The sequence below is a fragment of the Sinocyclocheilus rhinocerous genome, unplaced genomic scaffold (assembly GCF_001515625.1).
Source record: "Sinocyclocheilus rhinocerous isolate Xijiao unplaced genomic scaffold, SAMN03320098_v1.1 scaffold551, whole genome shotgun sequence".
Lineage (NCBI taxonomy): Eukaryota > Metazoa > Chordata > Actinopteri > Cypriniformes > Cyprinidae > Sinocyclocheilus > Sinocyclocheilus rhinocerous.
Window position 1 is genome coordinate 1,649,847 of NW_015624564.1, and position 26,047 is coordinate 1,675,893.

The following is a 26,047-nucleotide window of genomic DNA, read 5'->3' on the forward strand; positions in this document are numbered from 1 at the left end:
CAGCATTCACTAGAAATGCTGTGGTTCGATTGACATCTTTAGTCTATTTTCCTAGTTTACCCTCTGACATAGACCAGGCAAGCAGAACCCAGCTCGCCAGTACGTCCTTGGGTTGCCTAGTTCCAAGAGGGAAACCAGAAACACGGATGCACCATTAAAATGTATTTTTCTTGAGTGATGCATCCTGGGAGAGAAGGCCAAGACGTGTGGTTTGCTGAGGCCTTAAAAAGCAGGACAGTCAGGCAGTGAAGCAAGATTAGGCAAACTAAACTGCCCAAAAAAGCAATGTTATGCCGGAGAGAGAGAGAGAAAGAGAGGAGAGAGGGAACATTAAGAACGAGGGAGAGAGGGCAAGAAAGCATACATCAAAAGCAGCACTTTCGGATCTTCAAAAATGAACAAATGTTGCCCCACAAGGCAGATAAAATCCAAACTGCAGGACTATTTATAGCTGGACTGGAAATCATGAGAAACAGAACGTGTTGAGATAACTTCTGACATGACTAGTAAACTTAACCTCCTCAAACACGTACCATCTCCAACCGAGCCAGCTCAGAATTCCTCTCAGGAAAATACATATATTGACATACTCCATGAAAACCAGAGGTGGCGGGGGAAGTCATCGCCTATCCAGCTGATGCTAAGCAGAGTCTCTCTCAGGAACCAGCAGAGAACGTTGAGCCAGAAGTCTTGCCAGAAGAGAGATTCAACACACTCCAATATTAGCTCTTATATGTGAGCTCATCCTTCATGGCATCATCTCAATGCTTAGATTCCGCCGTCTCAACTCTCTTCCGATTGGCCTATTTAAAAGTAGCCGCTGCAGAACTACAGCCATACATTCCGTCTCCAAGGGCAGTCATCGGTCTCTCATCAAGCCGAGCGAGAGGCTCCGATTACGGGGTCAGATAAAACCCGCCGCACGCGTGCTGCTGGGACCAACTGGTTGATATCTGTCGCACGCTTGATTGGCTCAGAGTCATTTCAGTCTACTGGCCTCTCCCGAGACTCTGTGAGCAACGGCCATCCGTTAAATGACCTCTGACCCCTTGTAAGGAGCTGGGGTATGTTTCCAATGACACCCTATTTTCTCATTTCCTATGGCATGCTCTTACTCTGACAAACGGAGAAGCGATTCCTCTCGGAGAGTGACTGATTGAGCCATTTGGGGTACAGTGAGTCTCTTCTATTCCAGGGATGTAGATCTCAGTTTCATGGTACAGGAAGTGGGGCAGCATTGTTCAGGGGCTCCGCAGAAACCCCAAGTTTGTGCTCTGCCAAACGAAGTCCCCCAGACGGAGTGAGGGCCCCACCACTGTCTACCCTCCTGTCTGCACCAGGCGCATGGAGCCAGAGGCCAGTTTTATATTGAAATCATATGGAGGTGGGAAGGTTTCAACAATGACCCCCTGCAACTTCCCTCACGCCACATGTTTCCCATTTTAATCTAATTATAAATATTTGGACTGGAATCAGTTGGAACTGACAGAAAGACAAAAGTCAAGCTGGAATAAACAATGCAAGTACAAAAGGCAAATAAGAAAGCAAACATGCATTTTGGGTTTATATTAATGACTAAAACAGAGCTGTTGAAATTTTCCCCCTCTGACCACTGAGCCATTTTTGAGCTGAAAGAAAAAAAAAAACAAGTCAGCAACGAGGTCTCTGTTCTCTCACTGAGGGGCGGGACAGTTTTAATAATGTGGGCAAATGGTGGGTGGTTGCGCTCATGGGACGAGTTCAGCAGAGGTTACACCTTAGTTGCTCCAGCGGGACGGGTACCCACTGACCCCTGGAATATGCGAGTGATTGCCAAACTCTGTTTCACAGTTTTCTATGGAATTGCACCGTCCAAATGGTAAGTAATGTCTAAGGTCGTCAAATAGAGGTGACACGACAATGGAGTCTTCATTACTTTTCTGCTCCGCATGCTAACACTGGCATCATGTCACTTTGAAAACAAACTTGTGACAAAAGAAAGATGGAGGAATGAGAAATTTAGTGAAAGATGCAGCAGAGGAACAAAAGTGGTGGATTGACCTGTTTTGGGAGGATGGAAACATCTGGTTGACTAATTTCTCGCTCACAAGGATGTCTTGCATCCGGCACTGGGCCTTACGGTTTTCGCGGAAAATTAAATGGTACAGTCAAGTTTGTGATGGTGGACATCACGTTTATCCCACTTCCTTCAGACATCCAGACTCAAACTGAGAAGAAGTCTTTTCAAAATCAATTCAAACAGGCAAGAGGACAAACAGTCAAGAAGACAAGTTACTTCAAAAGGTTTGATGCTCTATCAGTCCTCCTGACATTTGAAGCTAACTCCGTCTTGACATTTACCTGAAGGCAAAGCTTACAAATATTCTGTTAGCGAAACAGGAATAACTCTGAAAGTTTCAAGCTCCCTTACTCATGGGTGTTAATTTCCATGACCAAAAACCTCACACATCATCACACAGTGACACTGAAATGATGGAAGAGGACAACAAAAGCAGACATGTATCAATTATCCACAAAGCTACAGGAGAAAATGCAAAGCCCTAAAGAACAACAACACAAAACAGAGTCAAGGGCCAGAGAGCATCTGTAAATACACACCTAGCGATGCACCACACAGTCAGATTAAAACAGACTGCATTTCATCATAGCCGAAACCGATTCCAGGGTTGCAGTGGGTTATCGTGCCAAACGGCGAGCAATTAAATAGGCCTCGACCACCCACAATTCAACATGAGGGAGATCAGAGTCATGTTGAGATTATTACCCTCTCTAATCATGCGCTTGTACGTACGACTGCAGTTTGCCCTGAGAACATGGTTCGGAGAACACGGCTGCCCTTTATGTGAGCCTTAATACATTCAGAGGCTTGGGGTCTTGATCTCCCCTGCTAAATGCCATTACAAGTTTTACATGGTCATATGATACACAAGAAGCAACTTTAATGTTACGGTTACATGTACGGTTTGGCACCGTGGGTGTAGTGGACGATTGGAATTCTTCCCCGAAATGTATCGTAGCGGCTCAGACGTTAAGAACTGCGAACGAAGCAAAAACATTAGCGAAAGGGGCCCATTAGTTGCCTGAAATAGGACACAGTGTATGTGGGCAGCTGTTCGGATTAAAACCCTCCCTTCACACTGCTGAGAAACTCGGCCCACAGCTCACACAATTCAACTCTGTTCTCCAGTGCTCTGCTACGCCTAATTGCACTCACAGTATATGCGCTTTACAGCATGCGACTGTTCATGCGATGGACATGTGTTATCTGTGGGCTGCATCGATGGGGAGCGACCTGCTAATTAATTACAGTCAAAACGCCACATGGCATTTAGCATCACCATGGGCATGGGGCAACGGCTCTGATTGGAGAGCTCAAACGGTTGCGCATGTGTCCTATGGTTTGAACATGTGCAGCTCATATGTATTCTACGGTCTATCTGTTTCCTCAAAACCATCCATCAAAACTGTCAGTGTGGAAGCAAATATGAGAATGTTGTTGTTTTTTGGAGGGAATAGACAGGAAAAGACCAGAGCAGTCAAAAGGCAGACAGGTCGATTTGTTCTTTGGCTGTCTGTGTAAAATAATAAAGGTGGAGGGAGGAATTCAACTCTCTGCGTGACAGAAATCCTGAATAGATGTTCGACAGGGGATGGGAAAGTATATGTCAATTCAATAGCTGGTCAAGTAATTTATCGAAATAAAGAGTGATTTTAAAGGTTTAAGCTACAGTGGTTTATTCATAAAAGCAGTATGTAAAGCAATGTTTCTCAGTTGGTTTCGTAAAGTATTTTTTGGAATAATACATTTAAAAAAATAAATACATACATCATAAAAGATACAAAAATAAAAATACAAAAGCTTCTGCAGCCTTTACTTTTTTATGTCATTCAATGTTAAATAAAACAATAAATAATTAAATGAAATATTATACATATAAATGCTTCTGGTATTTTATATTTCATTTATTAATTTATTTATTTTCAATTAATTATTATTATTTTTATTTTTCTTTACATTTTTCTTCACTGCAGACCAAATCAGAACAGACCTGTGACTTATTTTAGTGGGGACAAAAGGAAACTTGTGTGTGTGTGTGTGTTTGGGGATATGACTTGCAGATATCAAACTGTGTGTATGATATCTGCAAGTCATATTTGACAATATTTTTAAAGTAAAAAAATAATTAAATAATCAGCACCAATATATGCCGAAATGAGGCAGACAAAAAACAGACAGAATGAAAGAAAATCACAGGACATGAGAACAATGAGAGAGGGGAAAAAAAGACCAAAAGAAGAAAGAAATGAAAGGATGAACTGGAAAGTGTTGGAGAAGAAAAAAATAAGCACACTCAAAGACAGTTAACGCATGATGAAATACAGAAGAAGAGCGTCATTCCCCATTTATACATTTCTCACCCTTCTGAACAAAATGGCTGGGAGAGGGCACGTGATTGGCTATGCCCAAATGCCCTCCTCATCGTCCTATTGGTGGAAAATGAGTGCAGGTTTAATCCAAGGCAGCATGGGATTAAAGAAAGAAGTTATTAGTGGGTGAGAGCAGGTCATTTATTGCACTGAAATTTCAAGTTAAGTGACCAATTTTCCCTTTGACAAACACTCAGTGAGGAGCAGCAGTGAGTTTTTCCCATGCAGTGAAAAAAACCTGAATGTTATAAATAAGAGTAAGACACTATGCTCCCATTAATTTCTCCATCTCTCAACAGAGGGTTAAGGGTGATTAGTTAGCCATTGAACCAAAGTGAAACAGCATTAAAAGCAACTGGTTTCACCCAAAAAAAGGGGCGGCTATGCTGCAACAAGAATTGAAACCATAGCAGTATGAGCTTGAAATTAGTAACACACGTGGCCTCTATCCCATCTGTCTTGGATGGCTGTGGAAAATACCTGCAATGAATGCCGTCTGAGGTCCCTGACGGTCCCAGCTCTGTAGTCGGCATGTTTACGTGATAACAGTGTGTTCGGGGAGGTTTGGAGCGGGCTCAGGTGTTGATGTGTGAGGGTGTTCTTATTTGAGTTGGAAATATGTAAGTGAGAAATGAAGATCACAGGAAAATGTGAGCTAAATGTTTTCTTGGCAATCGGGAAAGACAATGAAAGGGTTTGCGATGGGGGAGAGACCCTGGGATAGCTTTATAGCAGATTTCTGTGTGAGCATGGGAGATTGAGTGTGTATATGTGCGTGTAGACAGAGTTCCAATGAGCTTACATACACACAAATGTATGTAGTTGGGAATAGCAGGATATGTGTCGAGGCCTGGGTGGAGTGTTGTTGATTGATACGTTTCTTTCAGCATGTGAATTAGGATGTAGCACTTGAACTGGATTACTCCAGGAGTCCACGGACAGGTATGACACATTGCGTTTAACGCATCAAGTCATGTCATAACAACCAGTTGGATTTGTGCTTCCTGGGAGAGCTGGGACAGAAGAATACAACAGGCTGTCCTTTCTCTTTGAATTTCACTCTCTATTCATCCTTTATCATGTCAGTTCTTTCCTCTTTCTCTCCTTATGAACTAATTCCTGTTGGACAGCCATCCAGAGGAGAGAGGCTTAAGGCAAAGGAATTCAACATTTAAAAGCAACAAAGAACAAAGCCAGTTAAATCTTCCAGAATCATCCTGTGTGCCGGAACTATTCCAAGAAAAACACTCAGGGATGTGTGTGTGCGTGCACATTCATGAATGAGAAAACGTGAGCATTTTTTTTTTTTTGGTGACCCAATATGAAATAATACACAAATTGGAACTGATGATGCTGTGCCTTATTGGATATGAAATATGTAATTTCCTGTTGTTTATGTTTGGTTATAATGGCTTTTTTTATAAATCAGGATACAGCCTTTAGCGGTAAATCGGATAGAGTGAGTGAGTGAGTGAGTGAGAAGAAAGAAAGAAAGAAAGAAAGTAGGTATAAGTTTCAGTTTAAGTTTTGGGATTTTTTAACCCGTTTTATGGTGATGTAAAAGTTAAATAATAGAAATAATAGAAAAATAATATAACTTGTCTCATCAGGCTGCACAATTTAAGGTATAATTCATATTCTTAGCATAAATGGCATGGGACTTAGGGTTAGGGGTTTGTTTAAATCACTAACTCTAATTATGATCAATCATCAACCCAACTGAAGAAGTAAAGGATAAAGAAAGTACAAAGTGGTTCTGTAAAGTGCTCTCTGATTGACTCACCTGATCTGGAGAGGGTTTGTGATTGGTCTGGTCAGAATTGGAGGCCTTGAGGTGGTCATCCTCATAGTTATCAGCCATTAACTTCATGCGGTTCTGCGTCTGTAAAAGAAACAGCTCATTGTAAACTACTGCCAAAACACACACGTACAGACACACTTTCCCCCCGTCATTTCGAAATGAGCCCAGTCTGACTCTAAGCCTGGTAGTCTTGGGGCTTGAGTTATCAAATCTCCACCTTAGCCCATGCTGTTAGGAGTGAAAATTTTATCTGTATGAATTCAATTACAAGCATTATAAGAAGTGATTGTGATATCCGTTTTGATAGACAGAGTGTTACTTCGAGCCCTACAGTGAGAGGGGATCACAGCATATTCACGCAAGTTTCAGCTGGAATGGATTTGAGCGAGGAGGGGGAAAGCGAGCGACGGAGATCTTTTAAACCCAGAGGAGAAGGGTGTGAAAAAGCAATAACCGAGACAGTGAGAGAAGAGCCGAGATGTAGAGAATAGAGAACAAAACATTAGCTTCTCTCAAATATAAACACATATGCACACTCACCTCCCTGCTTGATACAGATTCAAGCCTCCACATGTTCAAACCATTGCACAGATTTAACAAGCGCCCCAAGGTTTCCGTGTCTGCGCACCTCTTAGATTAGAAATGCACTAATTTGTTGGAGACGAGGCTGAGCATACATGCTTTGACACACTCAGCTGTGGTGTTCATGTGGGCGGCATGAGTTTGAATACAACATGCAACATATAGAGATACCCAACCCCACATCATTTGTGCAAAAAATGCTTTCTTAATTCTTATTTTTTCTTATTTTACCAATTAAAGAGATAATTCACCAAAAATTAAAACTGTCATCGACATTTACCCTGCTGTAGCTTTTAAATGTTATTCCCACTTCTGTATATTCAAAGTGACTTGCAAGAACTATGTCACTATGCCACCAATGTCAAGCACGACGCGACTATATGCAACTGAACAAGTGAATATATGCAAAAGTTAATGACATTTGGTACATTTCCTACCGTAAATATATCAAAACTTAAATTTTGATTAGTTTGATTTGAAGGCAATTTTCTCAGTATTTTGATTTTTTTGCACCCTCAGAATCCAGATGTTCAAATAGTTCAAATATTGTCCTATCCTAACAAACCATACATCAATGGAAAGCTTATTTATTCAGCTTTCAGATGATTTCTAAATCTCAATTTCAAAAAATTGACCCTTATGACTGGTTTTGTGGTCCAGAGTCACATATATGGCTTCAAAACACTTTTAACACACAGGTTGTTTGGATTGCTTTTAAGCCCTTGCTACTTGCTTTTTTGGAGCTTGACAACCTCCGTTCAGAGTGTTTTTTGGTTTTTATGTGGTTGCTAGGGTGTTTGGAGTGTTTTTTTTTTTATCACAATGCTGTGTGGTTGCTAGGTTCTGATTGGCTAAGGTGTCTGAAGTGGTCACAATAATGCTTCCAATGTATGCAAAACAGCAGCATAAACATTTTTCACAACTTCTCATTTTGTTTTACATTAGAAATTGACATTTGGAACATGAGGGTGTGTAAATGATAACAGGAAGGTCGTTTTTGGGTGAAATATCTCGGCAAACGAGTTGGGGTCAAAGTAGTGAAGTCTTATCGGACATCATCCCTAGTTTTCATTAAATAAAGCTCACTTGAATTGACATCTATGGCAGGAATAAGGAAAAATTAGCATGATTACTTTTGGCAAGCCCACCATTACAACTGACTCCACCACCACACAGCGATGAAATGAATCAATAAGACATTACGTTCGAACAAAAGCAGACCCACACCCTGCCCTTCTGGATTCTTCGGCTTGTTTCCCGGCAGCTCCCTGACCAGAATGTGATGGTTGGGCTCCTTCTGTTTGGTTTTCTCACCCTCTTCCATCCACCTCCCGAACTCCCAATTTTTCTCTCCTATCCTCGCCTCTGTTACAGTTATAAACAATGTTAACCAACCATGGGGCGGCCGTGGGTTTAAATGGGCCAGATAAACCAGTCGTTGTGCATGTTTGGGTCAGAATTATGTCAACGTGAGTGGCCTAGGTAAGAATTAGTATCTTAAAGGGATAGTCCACAGTAAAATTAAAATTGTGTCATCATTTATGCAACCTCATGACATTCCAAACCAGTTGGGTTTGCTTTCCTAGGTGGAATTTTTTTTAATGCCTACTTTTTCATACATTGAAAGTTACAGTCACACTGACTTTAATTATATGAACAAAAACAATTGAAACATTCTTCAAAATATCTTCTCCTGTGCTCAACAGAAGAAAAAGTCATATAGGTTTGAGAAAATGCACAGAAAACAGACATCAACATTATACCCACAAGGCACGATGCCGCTGGTTGCCTCGATTTCTTGTGTAGGCACGACTCGTTCTGTACCTGTTAACAAGCCACTTAGTCAGAGGTTAAATAAAAATGTTGAACAAACAACCTCTGAGCAGCTCTTAGACACCCTGTACTCAACAACCTCTCAGTTTTTCACTCTGCCCCACAGAAGGCAGCAGTCAACATGCGGAGAAGAAGACCAGAGGGTGAGACGCTACGAAGGGAAGCCATTATAGCCCCTGGGAAAAAATGCAACATTTTAGATCAACTGTCATGTCAATACCTCACAAGGAAGAAAATACCCCATTCGAGAATTTGTTCCACATGCTCAGTGGGTTAGTGCGAAGGATTCGGGGGGAGGGTTCGGAAAGTCAGGCTTAAGCTCTCTAGCTTGTAGCATGTAAATCCTGGTACAGACCTACAGAAAGCATAAAAGTTATCGTGATAACGACAAATGTAGAAGAGGAGGGAAAAATGATACAGTCAACTCTGCTAACATTAGGTATACCTGGCTTTCCCAGTGTGAACATGCGTCGTTCATTTCCTCTCTTGAAAAATAGGAAAAAAGAAACGTGTACTAAAAAAAAAAAAAACCCAGTAAAAACAAACAGTTTGCCTTAAAGCTGTAAGATTTCAGGGTTTGGGGGCCACAGAGCACCTACAGATGACTGGCCACTGGAGAGAGAGAAACTCATTTGCAAAGCAAAAGAGAGAACGAGAACGAGGGGGAGGCGGTATTTGCTTATTTGCCGTCTCACGAGTGAAGTGGTTTTCGATACCGACCGAGTTTAGTGGGGCGCAGGGACTCATAAAATGTTTATTGAACTGCACTGGGGAAATCTTTGCTCATAGGTCTGTACAATCGAACAAGTGTGTGTATATGTGCACTGGGGCGCAATCTTGTTTCTGACATTGTGACTGACTCAAGGAATAGTTCACCCAAAACATTTACTCACCCTCATGGCGTTCCAAAGCTGTATGACTTTTTTTCTTCTGCAGAACACAAAAGAAGATATTTTGATGGATGTTTGTCCACACAATGAAAGTCAATAGGGTTCAAAACCCAAAAAACAAGAAATTTTTCAAGAAATGCTTTTTTTGTGTTCCATAGAAGAAAGTAAGTCATACATGATTTTATGGTGAACTGCCTTTCGATTTCAGTCTTTTCCTTACACAAAGTTATTGAATAATTTCAGGAGACTTGTATTATAGTATATGGTTTAATTTTGTTGGTTTTTTTTCAAACTTGACAGCAAGTATGGAAAAAAGGGACGTGAATATTCTTCCAAGCATCTCCGTTTCGGTTCCACAGTCAGAAAAAAAAAAGTGTATAATTTTTCATTCAGTCAAACTGAGGAACGTTCTAAGGGTTAATAAAATGATTTATGAGGCAATACAGCAAATGTGCCACAATTTTCCTAAAACATGCCAGAGTTACTAAACATCACTATGCAGAGTTCCCTCTACCTCCCCTTCAGGCTGACCCGCTCTAACTTACTGAGAATGAAAACAAGGAGATGATTTTCAAAAATGCTCAAGCTCATGTTTTTGTTTTGAAAACAGGTGAGGGGTGTTATACAGTTGCCACTCTCCAAGCGGAAGAGGCCCTCTGCCAGGAGATAAACTCGCACCGGAGGGGAGAACGAGAGAGAGGAGACAAATTGCTACAAATGTCCATGTGTGCCCTTCGACCCTTGTCCATGATCTAGCCAATGACATCATGTACCCTACATTAGTAGGAGCCACTATACCTCCTGGATTTACTTTGGCAGAACATCCAACCGTCACGCAATCCACAGACGTACCTTCAAAAACACGGACAATGGAAGGCAAGGAGGGAGGAATCTCAAAGATGACGAGGGGGTCCACAGGGAGGTGTTTGTGTATGTACGTGAGGAAAGAGGGAGGTGCGGGTGTACGTTCGTGGAAACCGGATCTCCTCAAAGGGCCGGAGGGGTTCTGAAGAGCAGATCCCAGATGGTTACGGAACAGGGAGGCACACTCAGAACTTAACAGCTCATATGTGAGCCGTAAAGCAAAGAAGAAAGGAAAGGTGGCCGGTGCTGGAAGAGAGAGGAGATGGTGGTGGACAAAGCGGGCTTGAGTTAGAGACGCTGAATTGGAATAGAAGGTACTGGACACGGGGAGAAATGGGGAGGTTGGGAAGGAATGTAAAATGGGAAAACGAAATGTTCAAGCTAGCAGGTTAACAAGCAGGCGGATAAGCAAGACCCTGTTAAGAAGCCCTCCCTAATTGTAGGAGCCCCTTACATCCATGTGTAATAAAATTGACCATGAAACCAGATCCCTGTCTGAGTGGCTTATGGCAAGGGAATGGTTGTGTGTGTGTGTGTCGGGGGTTCAGGAATCCAGCACATGGGGCTCTGATTCTCTACTTTCCCCCTTGTTCCAGGACCTCACTTTCCTCAAAATTCCTATAGGCAGTGATATGGACCTGATAAAGCAGAGTGGATGGGGGACGCACACTGAGCCCCGTTGCTTGAGCGCGCTGCACCATTTACAAAAACGCAACACAACTGCTCAAGTTACTGCCACCAGCACAAAACATCTAAAAGCACAAAGCTGGAATGCTTCTAAATGCCACACTTTCCTGTTCTTTCTACTTCCCTTATCCGTCTTAACATTTCCATCTTTTTTTCCCTGCATACCTTGATTGCTTGCTTGGATTTTTCCTCTCCTTCTCTCTCACATTCACTTTCTCTCTCTGCTCTTATGATAATTGTCAGGAATGCTGACCTCAAGTATTTGGTTTCCGTCCCAACTGGAGAGCTCATTTGCTCACTTAATCTAATCATTTTCACAATTATTCTACTTCTCTGCAATTATCATTTCCCCTTGATAAGTCCCCTTCCACCCTCCCCCCCATCTATTGCGACTCAAAAAATGCTGACGCGCTGCCAAAAAAGGGGACAAAAATTGAACATTTGAAAAAGCGCTGACTCACGATTCTCTGTCATCACTCTGAATTCAGTGCGATATCAAAGGCCTTTTTGTCAAGCTCATAATTGGGGTCACGGAAGTGAAACGACACAACGAGAGCCTTTCCTACACCTCCAAAGTGAAGTGACCTTTCCACAGCACCCTGTGACCTCTAGAGTTCACAACCTCAATCTACTTCCTCTCCATCCCACCTTTCCACGCCTTGCCACATTTATCTTTAGTTTCAGACATAAAAAAATACATAATATTGTGTATACACACTGCAAAGATTTAATTATACTGGCAAGACTAAAATGTCCTGACTGAATAAGCATGGAAGAGTTGCCAGATATATGACATCCCCAAACTTAAAGCTACATCTGAGTTGACAATCAAAAGTTTCACCCGTCAAGGTTTCCTTGGAATGGAAAGCAGTAGCTTAAACCAAAGGACAGCCTGGACAGCTCAATGGGCAGAGCAGCAGACTTTGAATCTGAGACTCCTGGGTTTTCAATTGCACATATTTAATGTGTGTCAAATTACTCAATCACAATAATAACATAATGACTATATTTTAAAAATTGCGTAATAGATGGGGCAGCGTTTAGTATTTCAAATCAGACTTTCCTGTTTGGAATACAGGTAATATTGTTGTAAATAATGTTCAGTTTCTTGCACAGACTGATCGTTTCACTTCATAAGACCTCAATATATCGTCAAGAGCCGCAGATATTAATTTTGTGTTGCCTGATGCTTTTTTGTCACAAAGTCACAGTAGCCATTGACTTGCGTTTAATGAATCACCAACGACCATGATTTCAGCTAAAAATCTTTACTGTTCTACTGAAAAAACTCACCAACATCTTGAATGACCTGAGAATGAGTAAATTAACAGCAAATTTTTATTTTTAGTTAAACTATCCCTTTAATGCAGACTTGCTGTGTATGGGAGTGTACAGGTGTGTAATGCACCTGTACACATCATGAGTAAACCAGAAAAGGCAAAGGAAAAATTAATATGCACACCAGTGAATATCATGAAGCCGGTCTAAAATAAAAATAAATAAATAGATACATGAAATAAACGGTAAAGGGAAGTGAAATATGCATCCAAGCACCAGACAGACAGACAAATGAATGAATAAATGAATGAATGAATAGTGGACTTTTGCTGTACAAGTAAACCCAAGTTTGTGTATGTGTGCCTGTGAGTGCTGAGTTTCCACATGAACTCTGGAAAAGTAATGTTTTATTAAAGTCCTTCCATTAACAGTAGGAGTTTGAGCTCCCTGGTGTTCTCCAGGTCACCTCTAAATGGGTTTTAACTCAGGTGTGTAAGAGAGTACACACACACTGTTCTAACAATTCCTGTTAATGTAAAGCATGTTTGCCACAGGTACACTAAACCTCTTTCCACCCCAGTATTTAGTTTGATAAAGTGCACAGTAAGTACTTTTATGACAAATTAAGCTGAACTCAAACTTAAACTCACATTCCCTACACAAGCATCACAGCCCAATGTGTCGGAGCTCATGCAATAACCACTAGGCCATGGTTCTTTACCCCAATAATCTGCATGCCAGTAATGCCCATCCTTGAGTTTCCTGTCCAAACAACTGGAACTGTCTTCCTCTTTCCACGTACCAGTTCAAGCGCCAACAAACAAACACCACAAACCAGGCAGAAATAGCACACATTAAAATATTAAAAGTGTAATGGTTAAGTACAATATTTAGGAAGCTTCCATTTGAAATTGAAGTTTGTATATAACTGCTTTTATGCAAAGGTTAAAACAACACACTTTTACTACTTTTGGCTAATAAAGACTAACATAAATGTTAGCAACAAAACAAGCATCTTCTACTATAAACATAGAAAAATTCCAATAAAATGATGAATAGTTACAGGATACTGCACTAATATAAGGTTTCCACTGTCGACTATTGAACCTTACTTTGGTTTTGTGCACTTTGATGTTTGATGTTGCTGCCCTTTAATACTCTGAACAATGAACATCAGAATAATGTGATTGAGGACGAAAAGAATGTCACAAATATCTGTGTGAAATATGCTCTGTCATGGTCTTTTTTCAAACCATTAAAAGTAATTAACTAAGTCTCAGAAGTCGCTAAAGAGGCCAAGACATCAAAAGCATAGATAACACAAAAATACAGTCCCAGATCCCTGCATGAATAACAGTTGCTGAGATAAGCTCCTTGGACAAGCATGACAGAAAGGATTCTACAGTGTTCCCATGATTGTGAGCTGCAGTGCTTCCAGTGTTAGAGGCCTGGGATTCAAATCGAACAGAGCAGATAACTGGGAAATGGGTGGAAACAGAATGGACTCTCTGTTCTGGGAGCCCAGAGGGAAGCAAACAGACTTCTTTGCTCAGTTAGAATTAGAAGGTTGGTGTTTGCCACGGCAAGAACAGCACTTTCTCTCTCTCTCTCTTGTGCCATATATACAGTACACCAAATAAGAAGGGTGGTAGTATGGAAAATGTACAAATTGGTTCATATTTCCTTCAAATAATATAAAAACTAGTTTATTACATTTACTGTTTTTAGATTTCTACATTATTTGATGAAAATATAAGTGGTTGTGGAGGACAAAAGCCACTTGTAAAAATATGAATGGGAGAAATCATAACACTTAATATGGTGGCAATAAAAAAGCCAATTGTCTTGATGACTTTCTGTAAAACAGTGGGAAAGAATATATATTTGTGTGTGTGGTTTGAGCTAAAAAAGCAAATTTACTGTATGACACCATTGTTGTCAAATTATATTAATGATTTGAAATATATTATTGAAATTAAATCTTACACAGTTTTGGAGATTTCAGGCTTTGTTCATTCAAAAAGATAGTGGATGTACACTGAAAAAAAATTGCTGTAGAAATAATTTCCATTAAGAAATTGCTAGAAAAATTACACAAATAATTACACCTTGAAAAAAGAAAAAAAGAAACACCTTGAATTAAATATGACATTTTGAAGTACTGAAATAGTATTTTCTTGTAAAAAGTACTCCAATAAATTTTGCTTTATTTCATTTATTTATTTTTTGCAGTGTACCATCTATACATTTAAGAGAATAAAAAGGCAAAATGGCAGCTAAGTGAACTGACTTGCCTAAATAAAGGAACTAAGCATGTTGCTGTGCAATCTTAGGGATTTTTGTCAAAATCTACTAAATTTCAAAATCTGACAGTTAAGAAAAGCTGCATAATTTGAGGTATCGTTTGTGCCTGTTGAATAAACATGCAGGACGAGCTACGCACCAAAGTTTGATACTTAGGATTAGAGGTTTGTTTAAACTGTGAGCAATAGTAATAGTGGTGCTTGGCTTAGCAAATACCACTAATCACACCAGAAAAACAATGAGCAAAGCTTTAGAAATTATCTTGATTTTAACAAAACAATTATGTGTAACTGGCTAGGAACTGAGGTAAGAGGCGAAGAATCCCAGGTCGTCATTCCGGCAGGACAGGAGAGCCAGAAAAGGGAATAAAGGCAAAGAGAGGACAGTCTCCCACCCTCATTAGAAATCATTACTAAAACAGCACTTTCAGTGCAGTAGAAAAGCAAAGTTTTTCCAACTACAATTAGCGATGTTAAGGCAAAACCCTGTAATAATAAAGCTGCCAAGAGTCTTCACGGCTTGCCAAAGGGGCACAGAATGTCCTAAAAAAATTCATTTGTCTGACCGAATAATAACAACATAGTAAAATCTTCTCCACAATCGGAGATGCAGTGGAAAATCTCCATTTCCTCTCCTCCACAACGTCACACGAGCTGGACACCCACAGGCCTTATTCAAACAGCCATTTAGCGGCTTGTGTTTTGAGGTCTCGTGTTCCAAAAACACAGCGACTCTTTTTTCCTAAACGAGCAGCGAGAGTTGCATCAGATCCAAGACAAATCCAGCATAGATGGGCCCGTGAGCCACGACCTCCGTTCGCACGGCCCCCTCGGCTCAAGATCTCCAAGGTCTGCAAGACCTTCTGTGAAACAAAATCCGGTAATGAATTGAACGCTTGTTGATGTTGTTGTTTGTGAGCTTTTTTTCTGGATTTCTTTCCCCTTTCCCTCCCTTGTAATTGGCTGCAAGACGCTCTAATTTAAGCTCTGTGATCACTTTGGCCGCAGCGGTGACGTGAGGCGCCTAGAGCTCAGCCTTTGCAACAAAACATCAGCATTTTGAACCCAATAAAGGTACACTTTCAAACACATGCACACAGTGGCCTTGGCAAGGATTTGCCGCTTTCGCATTTTAAGTTTATTCGTGGGTAGCTGCAAGACAAAACCATTTTATTCCTGCGAGGGGTGCCCAAAACCACGGCTCTGCTGAGAAAAGCAAGCCTGGAGCCATTTACTGAATTGGCATCTCGGCCCATCCCGATGCCCGCCGTCGCCCTGAAGCCATGCGAGGACAGCGACTCTGGTGGGGCCTCGCGGAGGCACTGTAGCAGGTAATGAGAGAAAGACGTATCGACCCAAATCTGCAGTTTGCGAGGGGATGGAATTACCAACGCCATTCCAGGACTTGAGGGAACTAACACTAACACTCAAGCTACAGAACTGCAACAAGACTTTTTAACACTGTCCCAGAGGACCAGCAAACTGTAATTGGTCTGAATCACTCCGGGTCATCTCCTTAAGAAGCGGACGGGGTTAGTCATGAGATACATCGGTTACAAACGAACGAGAGACCAAAACTGCAACTCTAGTCCTTGGAAAGCACAAAAGAGTAACGAAGCTTACAGAAATTGTCAGGATAAATATAGTTTCCCTCCATACGTCTAGATTTTCTAACATAGACACACTCAGACGCCTGGACAGATTGGACTCCGGAGGTCTATGGAGGGAACGGGTGAGTCGGACACTTTGGCACATCTTCAATCTCTGAATAGAGACTAAAATACACATTCACTTGACCAATGCCTCTCTCTCTATATCTGAAAGAGGCAACATGTTATTTCAGCCACACTTCATTACACACACACTCGATCCTCATCTACAAAAAGGAGGAGCGCAGTGTTGACGCAAACTCTCTCTCTCTCTCTCTCTCTCTCTCACACACTCACACACACACACACACACACACACACACACACACACACAAGACACACACACAGACACACAAGACACCACACACACACACACACACACACAAACAGGTGACTTACAATGAAAGTACATTGATGACTTAAACCCTAACCTGTGTCTACAAGCAAGGATGTCAAAAGTATTAGAAGTGCAGTACTAAATCAATACTAAGTAAAAAATGTATTATTTTTTTTATAATGCCTTTTCAAATGCTCACATGTATATCCACGTGAACGGTCAAATGCACTTCTCAGCTTCACAGTCAAACGCCCATTTCGGTGAGATGTTAATTAAAACACAGTCAACGGCAACCCTGTATGGCATGCATTATTTTCTACATCCATTTATTTATATATATATTTATATATATATAAAAATGGCCATATTTTTTCTACAAAAATAAATAAATAAATAACAAATAAATAAACAAAAATTATATTATAATTAATATTAGAATTTTGTGTTTTTATTTTTGTATATATATATATGACATGTTGTGAAGTGCCAATCTGCACCACAACATTTTATTTCTTAAAAATTATTTTTCTTCAATTTAATTACTATTTCTCAGCCTAAAATTGACTGAACCATTATCACAGGTTCCATATTCAATAATAATTCCGCATTCTCACTGTTGTTAGTTGGAGCTGCTAACTGTGCACTGATCTTGCCTTTTTCCATAAAACATGTTCATTTTTGGCTGAATAAAAGAAACAAATCGTAATTGTGTTATTATTTATGCATAAATGCAATCATATCATGGTAAACAATAAAATCCCAAAATAAATAAATAAATAGATGACACTATAAAAATTCTCAGTGGGAAAAGGCATTAGTGCAATTCCATTGTACAGCATGAATGATTTAGAGCGTTGTCATGGTTTTCTAATTTCTCTGTAAAACTATGTTAAATAAATCTGATCCGTGAACAAAATCTACTTTAATACATCATCATGTACAGTAGAAGAAATTTAAGGGTGACCCCATGAAAAGGAGTCTTACAGTCACGTAGCTTTAAAGCAGCATATCATATTGGTTACTTTAATGACCATCCTTCTATTTCCAACAGTGTATTATGTTGCAATGTTTTTCTGGGGTAAGGTAAGAAATGGAAGGAAAATATGTTGCTACACTGCACCATATGGGTTAAAATATAGGCATGTGTTCATCAAAATTGGTACCAAGAATTATGCAATTTCATTAGTACTGCTATCGACTACTGACTACCTAACATAGTCCAGTCCCACCATAACACTCGCGCTGACATAAGAAACCCCAAATACACGCTCACACGCATGCATGTCCGCTGACATACAGTTAACAGGGGAAAAGGCAGGAAGTCTCTGCTGAGATCCATCAGGAGGCTGAGAATTATGATGGAGGAGGGGTTGGATTCGGAGGCGGCGACCACACGAACCATTCTACACCTTTCCACAGCACACAGAGAGCTCGCTGTGCATGAGGAGAGCCTCTCACAGCCGCTGAGGTGTCGTAAAGATTTCACATTTGAGCAGCGAGATGATTAATGGTCTGAATCATGCTCCACGATAATGGCGTGGATTAATGCAGCCTCTTCAGACAGTGTGGAGGCAAGGATGATAAATTTGATGACTTATCAAATATTTTTTGGACGCCTCGTGCAGGTGGGAGTGTTTTCTGCGGCGTCGGAGCCAGGACTGCTTTTAGAAAGGCGAGGCTGGGTGTGGGGAGCTCAGATGGTCTGCGGTGGAGGTTTTGGTCACCCTCCCACACCGGCTGCTGTTCTTGTGCTAATAACATGCAATATTTCAGCACTAGGTATACTGCGCACAGTATGCAAATATATCCTGTATGAACGGCAAAATGTACAGTATACAACACAGTGCATGACCTTATACGATATTCCTAATTTGAAGAAGTAATATCAGACACAACTTTTAACATCTCATATTTAACTAGTTATTTGATTGGACTGTGAAGACACAAAATTGAATTAGGCATGAAAAATTACTTTTTATCTCCAATATGATAACTGGATGCAACATGCTATATTTAGGCAATGTTATGACGTCATGTGACAATTTTTATATCTCTATCACACACACACACACACGCACGCACACACGCACGCACACACGCACACTAAATATAAAACTTACATAAAAATATTTGTTAAATACTAAAAATTCTTTTTTTGGTATTAAATGCTTAAAGCATATAAAACTTATTCTGAAAATTGGTTATATGATTAAAAGTGGGAGAAAACAAAAAAGTAAACGAAAAATAGATAAATAGATTAAAATAAAATAAAATTTAAAAAAATACATACACAAATTATTGGGTACTTATAGAATAAATAATTCTATAGATCAATCAAATCAATCATTCAACGAATCATACAGATAAATCTAATGACAGATTTTGTTTACTGCTAAATTTCAATACATAAATATATCTGAAATTTAACTACAAACAAAATTAAATGAAATCAAATGGAACAATTTTCCTCATCCCTAACCTTTGAACATACATTATCAGCCAAAACTTCAGCAACACTTGACTAAATTTAGATTTTCATGATCATAAAAATCCAAAAATCAGCTTAGTGCAGGGTAAGCTATTAATATTCCTGGTCTGTTTTTCCAGAAGAGCGAGTTTGTGTACATGTGCATATAGTGAAGAACGACCTTTTGACTGCAGTATATAAGTTCAGATCTCTCCTTATCCAGCTCTCTTGAAGAAGCAGCGGTAGAAACCACCCTCCCTCCACAGCTAATTGTGACATCAATGAACCATGTGATGGCAGCGGGGAGCAGTTCTCACTCTGCCGTTTAATCTGCGGGCTGCAAATTTGCACAGGACAACTCTTAAAAACCCACTCCTGTGCTCCACAGTGACACGCTGTTCCACTCTCTCAAGTCTGCTAGTAAAACTTGGACAGCACATCAGAGCTGGGTGAGATGTCACGGCGCGCAATGGAGATTTATCGAAGGGGAAGAGATGTGATGGAGAGAACATTTCACTACACCGCCGCTTCAAAAGACGCTCACCAGGCGTCGGTCCTATTTTTACACTGTCATCATCACAGAGGCTGACAGACACACAGACGGAGACCAGAGAAGAAAAAGAACAAAACGGAGGAAGAAAAGAACAAATCCCTAAAATACATCAGAAATATCTTGAAGAGTGATGCATCCCAAAACAAAAACAGATACGGGATGTCTTCTCTCACCTCTCTCTTTGTTATTAAAACCTTGCTCATTTTCTCTCATCTATCCTTTTTTTGCGGTTTCATTCTAGTTAATTTCCTTCGCTTCAAATCTCTGGCTCACAGGAACGGGTGTTGATTATGCAGCATTTTGTTAGACATCAAATAGTCCCATCTGCTCGTCTAGAAAATATAATTTAAACATGATGACGGGCTCCATTTATCACACACTGAGTACATCCAAACCTGCTGTAGTGGAATAAAACAAGTGAGAAGCCATGTGATTGGCTGCTGTTTCTTAGGATAAAATGCACACAAATTTTCACTTTCAGTCCTATATTATACTTCATCCTAACCAGCACGACACGATGAGTTTTTCAAAGGCCTTTTTCGAAGTCAGTCTGTCCTACTGCAAAATGCTAGATTAAGTGACAAAACACAGACAAACAGATAACTGACATTTAATAATATGAAAAATATTTGAGATTTATTATAAAGCGAGAGACTAGAAAATGACCAATACCAACAATTTTTTATTCTGAACTGTACGATACATGCCTACATGCAGAATTATTTTGAAATCCTTTTACTTTTTCAGTATAAATATATATATATTTATTATAAATTTATAATAAATTCTACAAAAATTCCTTGGCATTATAGAATTTTTACTAAGACTAGTCTTTAGAGACCACCAAAATGCATTTTTTGGGAAACCCTATATTAAAAAATAATTAGAAAAACAATTATTGGTAGAAAGATTTGTTCAAACCTCTAATCAAAGCTGGTTAGGACAAAAAGTATCATGCCACATCACTTGACACTATCACACTGCAGTTGGTTATGACATGGTGTAAGGCCACACTTTTGACACCATTCCTTTTTCTTTTTTTTTTGACAAGACTGGACAAGTATGACCAGGAATTTTCCCTCCTCTGAGCCATTATCAGCCCTGCATCTTTATGCACATCTGTCTCTTCAAAAACCGAAAGAAAAATACTCCATTTATGTACCACTATGTCACACTTATCCCCCGTCACTCAAACCCTACGACCCTGATCCCCAACCCTAATCCAGAGGCCGCAACAGTAGACAGCACTCGTCCTTCCCCTGGGCCATGTCAAACACCTTCGGGCGGCTTGTTATGGCCATCCATTTTCCACAGAACAAAAGTTGCAATCTTAATGATTATAAATGACAAATAATACCAAAAGACTGCTTGTAATGCTACGAATTAAAAGCGGAAAAACGTGTCCACGAGGGACAGGCAAACTGAGGGTCCTTAACCTTTCCAATGTTGGCTCCTAACTTTGACCCTCAAGTAAAGCTACCCAAAAAGACCTGATTTAGGACCACCGCGTGCAACCTTTATCGCTGACCTCAACCATTAGTATGTCAGGAGAGCAACCGGCCTCTGACTGACTCTTAACCAAATCCCCCCCGCTGTGATTGACAGTGAGCAGGAGGGGGACGCAGGTTGCCCTCCTGATCTCAGGGCTGCGGGTGAGAGCCGAGCCCCACAGCTATCTGCACTACTGACACCCATTTCCTGTGGAATGCTGCAGCTATGCAGCGCGCTGATAGCCTGTCATTCAGAGAAACAGCCAGGGAGGGGTGCTTTCCAGCGGCGCGAGCGTGTGCCCGTGAGCATGAATGGAGCTAAAGTGAGTATTTGCGTGTTGGTCCTCCTGCTATTTTTGTTTTTCTGTGGCCGCTGGGTTTTGTATATATGCATGTGGCTGGTTTGTATTGGAAACGAGGATGCAAAATGCGTGTGCAGGTTATGAGACTCATCTGGATTAATGGTAGCTACCGCATTAAACAAAGATTAGAAAATGGTATTTCAGGCTTTCAACTTCAAAATTTGTTGAATTCAATGCCACTTCTTTGTACATTGAAAAAAATTGGCATAAAAATAACGTTCACTCATAGATTGCTAGTAAATTTCACAGATAATTACAAAGAAATGACAAACTGAGTGGAGTAGAATGACTGAAATAATTTTTTCTTGCAAAACGTACTCCAATAATCTTTGTTTTATTTACAACTATGCAAAACCTTTTAACAGTGTAATTATTTGTGAAATTTGCTAGCAATTTCTGAGTGAAAACTGTATCTACACCATTTTTTTTCAGTGTAGTCTGTGTGCTTAAACTAGTGTGTATGTATTTGCAGGTGGTTTGTGGGAACCTAGAGGAGGAGTCAAATAATCCTAAAATTGCCCTTCTTGGCAGGTCTGCGGCCAGACATCTGTAGCCTGTTTGCATCTCCAAACTTTGGGATGTCGTTCCCAACATGTCTCCTTCAGAACTTGTTCTTAAGCCCTTTCCTTGAACAGCTAAACAGAACCACGACAGCAAGGTCAGCTGGTTACTGATACTATGAACACACCATCAGGATATCCTGTATGATCTTATATATCTGAGAAATCACGCCCCTCTTAAGAGAATATTCCAGGTTATTGTCAACTTAACATCTGTGGGCAGCATCTGTGGCATGCTTTCAATTATGACGCACAATAATTTTGCCTCATCTCTTAAGTCTGTAAAAACACAAATTGTTTTTACAGTAAAACACAATGAGAGCCTGGAGGGAAAGAGAGTGAGGGAGTTAAAAAGCAAAAAAGCGAGGCTCCTATTCGGGTTAAAACACAATTCGTCAGTGAAACAAAAATGTTTGTTACTTGAGCTGTAAAGTCTAAATTGTTCCTTTGAGGTGGGACTATTTTTTTTATGCTGACGAATGTCTGGTTAAGCTTCACCAATGTAATTCCTGTGGGTGAGGTTGCAAAACTCCACTAGGAAACTAGGAGGGCTGAGGTCTGTGTTCATTTTAGTCTATGGTTTTGCCTCGTGCCTTGGTCTGGGGTGTCGACGTCCAGCCTGTTGGTTGTTCTCACCTGCTGTTTGAGCTGATGTACCAGCCGGTCTTTCTCCCTCTTCAGCAGAGCCACTTCATCTTGAGTCTTCTTCTTTTTTGAGGACGACAGCTCTAGAAGAGCGATGTTGGCGTCCTTCTCGCTGATGGCTGCCAACAGCGCCTCCTGCCTGTTTGGAGGAGAAAACACACACAGTTAGTATTTAGACGGCTTTAGACAATGCTTTGTTAATGAAAGTGACGTGACGTGTAGCCAAGTCTGGTATCTCATACTCGGATTTTGTGCTCTTCATTTATCCCATCCAAGTGCACACACAGCAGTGAGTAGTGAACACACACACACACACACACGGCACAGTGGGAAGCCATTTTTGCTGTGGCGCCCTGTGAGCAGTTGGGGGTTCGGTGACTTGCTCAAGGGTCTCACCTCAGTTGTGGTATTGAGGGTGGAAGATGGGTGGACAGATATATCCTATTCACAAAAACACCCAGAGTCCTCACAACAATCTCTAGATCTGTGGTACTTGAACATATGAAACTTGACATCATAATGCTAGGGTGTTTACAAGGTGAACTGTATTTTTTAGCATGCAAATGGTGTGGAAAGTTTAGAGATTTAGTCAAATGTTTTAATGTGTTTGAAAGAAGTCTTTTTCGCTCACCAAAGCTGTGTTTATTTAATCAAAAATACAGTAAAACAAATTGAAATGAAATGTAAATATTACTATAATTAAAAATATATATATATATTTGAATATATTTTAAATTGTAATGTATTCCTGTGATGGCAAAGCTGAATTTTCAGCATCATTACTCCAGTCTTCAGTGTCACATGACCCTACATAAATCCTTCTAATATGCTGATCTGATGCTCAAGAAGTATTTTTTGTCAATGTTAAAAACAGTTGAGCTGCTTAATAGTTTTGTGGAAACTGTGATACATTCTTTTCAGGATTCTTTAAAGGGGTCATATGATGCTTTTTTAATGATCATTATTTTGTGTATTTGGTGTAACAGAATATGTTGACATGCTTTAATGTTCAAAAAACACATTATTTTTCAAATACTGTACATTATTGTAGGTCCTCTATGCCCCGCCTCTCTCAAACGCTTTGTTTTCTACAAAGTCCCTCCTTCCGACAAGCGCAGTCTGCTCTGATTGGCCAGCTGACCCAGTGCATTGTGATTGGCCGAACACCGCAAGCACTCGTCGGAAATGTAACGCCCCTTACCATAATCGCGAGCTTCATCTTTCAAAATAAATGTAAAGACAGAGCCCGAAAGGGGAACAGAGTCGCGTGACAGACACAGTGATGAAGCTGGTATGTGTTTGCAGTACACAAGCCACGGTTAAGACAGCTGACTCCACTGTGATGTGTCTCGCTCTCTCTCTCTCGCTCACTTGCACACACACACACACACGATGCGTAAAACTCCGCATTTGAACAGTCAATAGCAAATACTTAAACTAATAACAAAACAGTAGCTGATTCAGAAGCGCCAGATTGTCATAGCAAAGTCAGAATTACCTCCTCTCCTAGGTTCACGAAACGGTCGTCCATAAAATGCATTGCTGTTCTGTTGTAAATAATCTTAATGCATCTACTTTCGGAAGGCCAAGTAAAGTGCTTTTGCTTTCGCCTAGAAACACACTAACTGCGGTTACTGAAACCATGCTTTCTTTCTTTGCGTGCACATTTGGGTGGCATTATGCTAATATTTCCACATAGTGAGGTAGATATGTGGGGCGTGTTAGAACGAGCCGTTTTAGGGGGGCGTGGCAGAGTCTTAACTTTGATAAAGAATATCTCTTTGGTTTTGAGACTTTAGTCTTTGCAACTTCAGGGATCTTATCTATGCACAATCAGCTTGTAACACTCCAAAGAGAAAGGAAAACTTGAAATCGCATCATATGACCCCTTTAATTTTCAAAATTTGAAAAGAATAGCATTTATTTGAAATTAACATTTTTGTAACATTCTAAATGTCTTTACTGTCACCTTTGATCAATTTAATGTGTTCTTTCTCTTTAATTTCTGACCCCTACTGACCCTAAACTTTTGAATTGTAGTATATAAATGATGTGATAGCAAGCAAGCACCACAAATAATTAATTCTTGCCATCAGTAAAGTGCAGCTGTTTGAGGGAGTGAGTCCTGTTAGGTCAAAGCTGTGGTAACGGAGTGAGAGGGAGGGTGAACATATCATACCGGCAGTTAAGATGGTCAAAGCCTCCTGTGTATTGACAAATAGAGGCAGCAGACTGGAGAATGTCTTAGGGTTAGCGTTAGCCACGTGTGCTAGAGTGTCAGTGGTGAAGTGTGTGTCAAATACATCCTCCCTGTGCCTCTCTTTCTTTTCCTCCCTCTCATTTTCTCGATGAGCAGCTTATATATACAGAAACTCACTGGATCCGTTCCAAAATCTAGTGAACTTACTCACTGTCTACTGTCTTCCTAGACAGTTACCTTCTACGGTAGCATGTTAACTGAAACGGAACCTCATAAGAGATTGATTTGGAATGCTCTATGTAGGTAGCAACATAAAACAGAACTTCTAACATGAAGTGCACAAGCGGAGTTTGGTGTTAGCATGTTGCTAAGCTAACAATGAGATAGCATAAGCATAAATATACCAAGCACAAACAAGTTTTGAGTAAAAGTAATTCTTCAAATAAAATTGAACTTCTTTCTTGACCATTTTCATTAATTAATTGACTTTAAGTATATTTACATTTGACAACAGACTATGCATGCCAAGGCCACATATTTTCGCTAAAATTTGCACAATGGGAGCTTCCGGAATAGCCTATGTTCTCCTATAGCAAATAAAATAACTGTCAATCACAACTTATCATATTTTACTATAATATAATATATTGTATATATTATTAACTGTAGTAAACATAACATTTAAGCATATTATATTAAAACACAATGTGTTACTAATAAGTTGTGGTAGCCATTGAGGCTAAATGTGGAAGTGATGCATGGAGTCCATTCTCACTTTGCCTGCCATATTGCATTTCCCACTGAGTTCACAAGGCATTCTGGGATTGCCTTCTCTGTGAAAGATGCATGCAACACGAATTTGTCGACGAGACAAAAACATTAAAACCCATTATAAACGAGGCATTTGTTAAGCACACTTGCTTTATAACCTCACGCCTCTATTCTTCTGACGGAAAGGGTGCAACTTTCTATTTTCATCAAGGGCTTTCTGCGAATTAGCTTTTTCTTTTATCAGTTTCTCAATCGCTGGCAAAGCCTCTCTTTTTCTTTCTCTCTGTTTCGCTGTGTTCTATTCGGTTCCTTGGAGGAACTGACTGACCTGATTCTATCCAGAGTGA

At 40.2% G+C, this 26,047-nt stretch overlaps 1 protein-coding gene across 3 annotated transcripts in view; it reads right to left on the reverse strand.

Moving 5' to 3' along the window:
• LOC107743718 (ELKS/Rab6-interacting/CAST family member 1-like) overlaps positions 1-26,047 on the reverse strand; it is a 187,293-nt gene that overhangs the window by 27,376 nt on the left and 133,870 nt on the right. For all 3 annotated transcript variants that reach the window (XM_016557114.1, XM_016557127.1, XM_016557119.1), the window contains 2 exons: positions 22,721-22,868; positions 6,212-6,310 (listed from right to left, as the gene is read on the reverse strand). In XM_016557114.1, the coding sequence (XP_016412600.1) occupies positions 6,212-6,310; positions 22,721-22,868 (247 nt within the window). The remainder of the gene's footprint in view (positions 1-6,211; positions 6,311-22,720; positions 22,869-26,047) is intronic.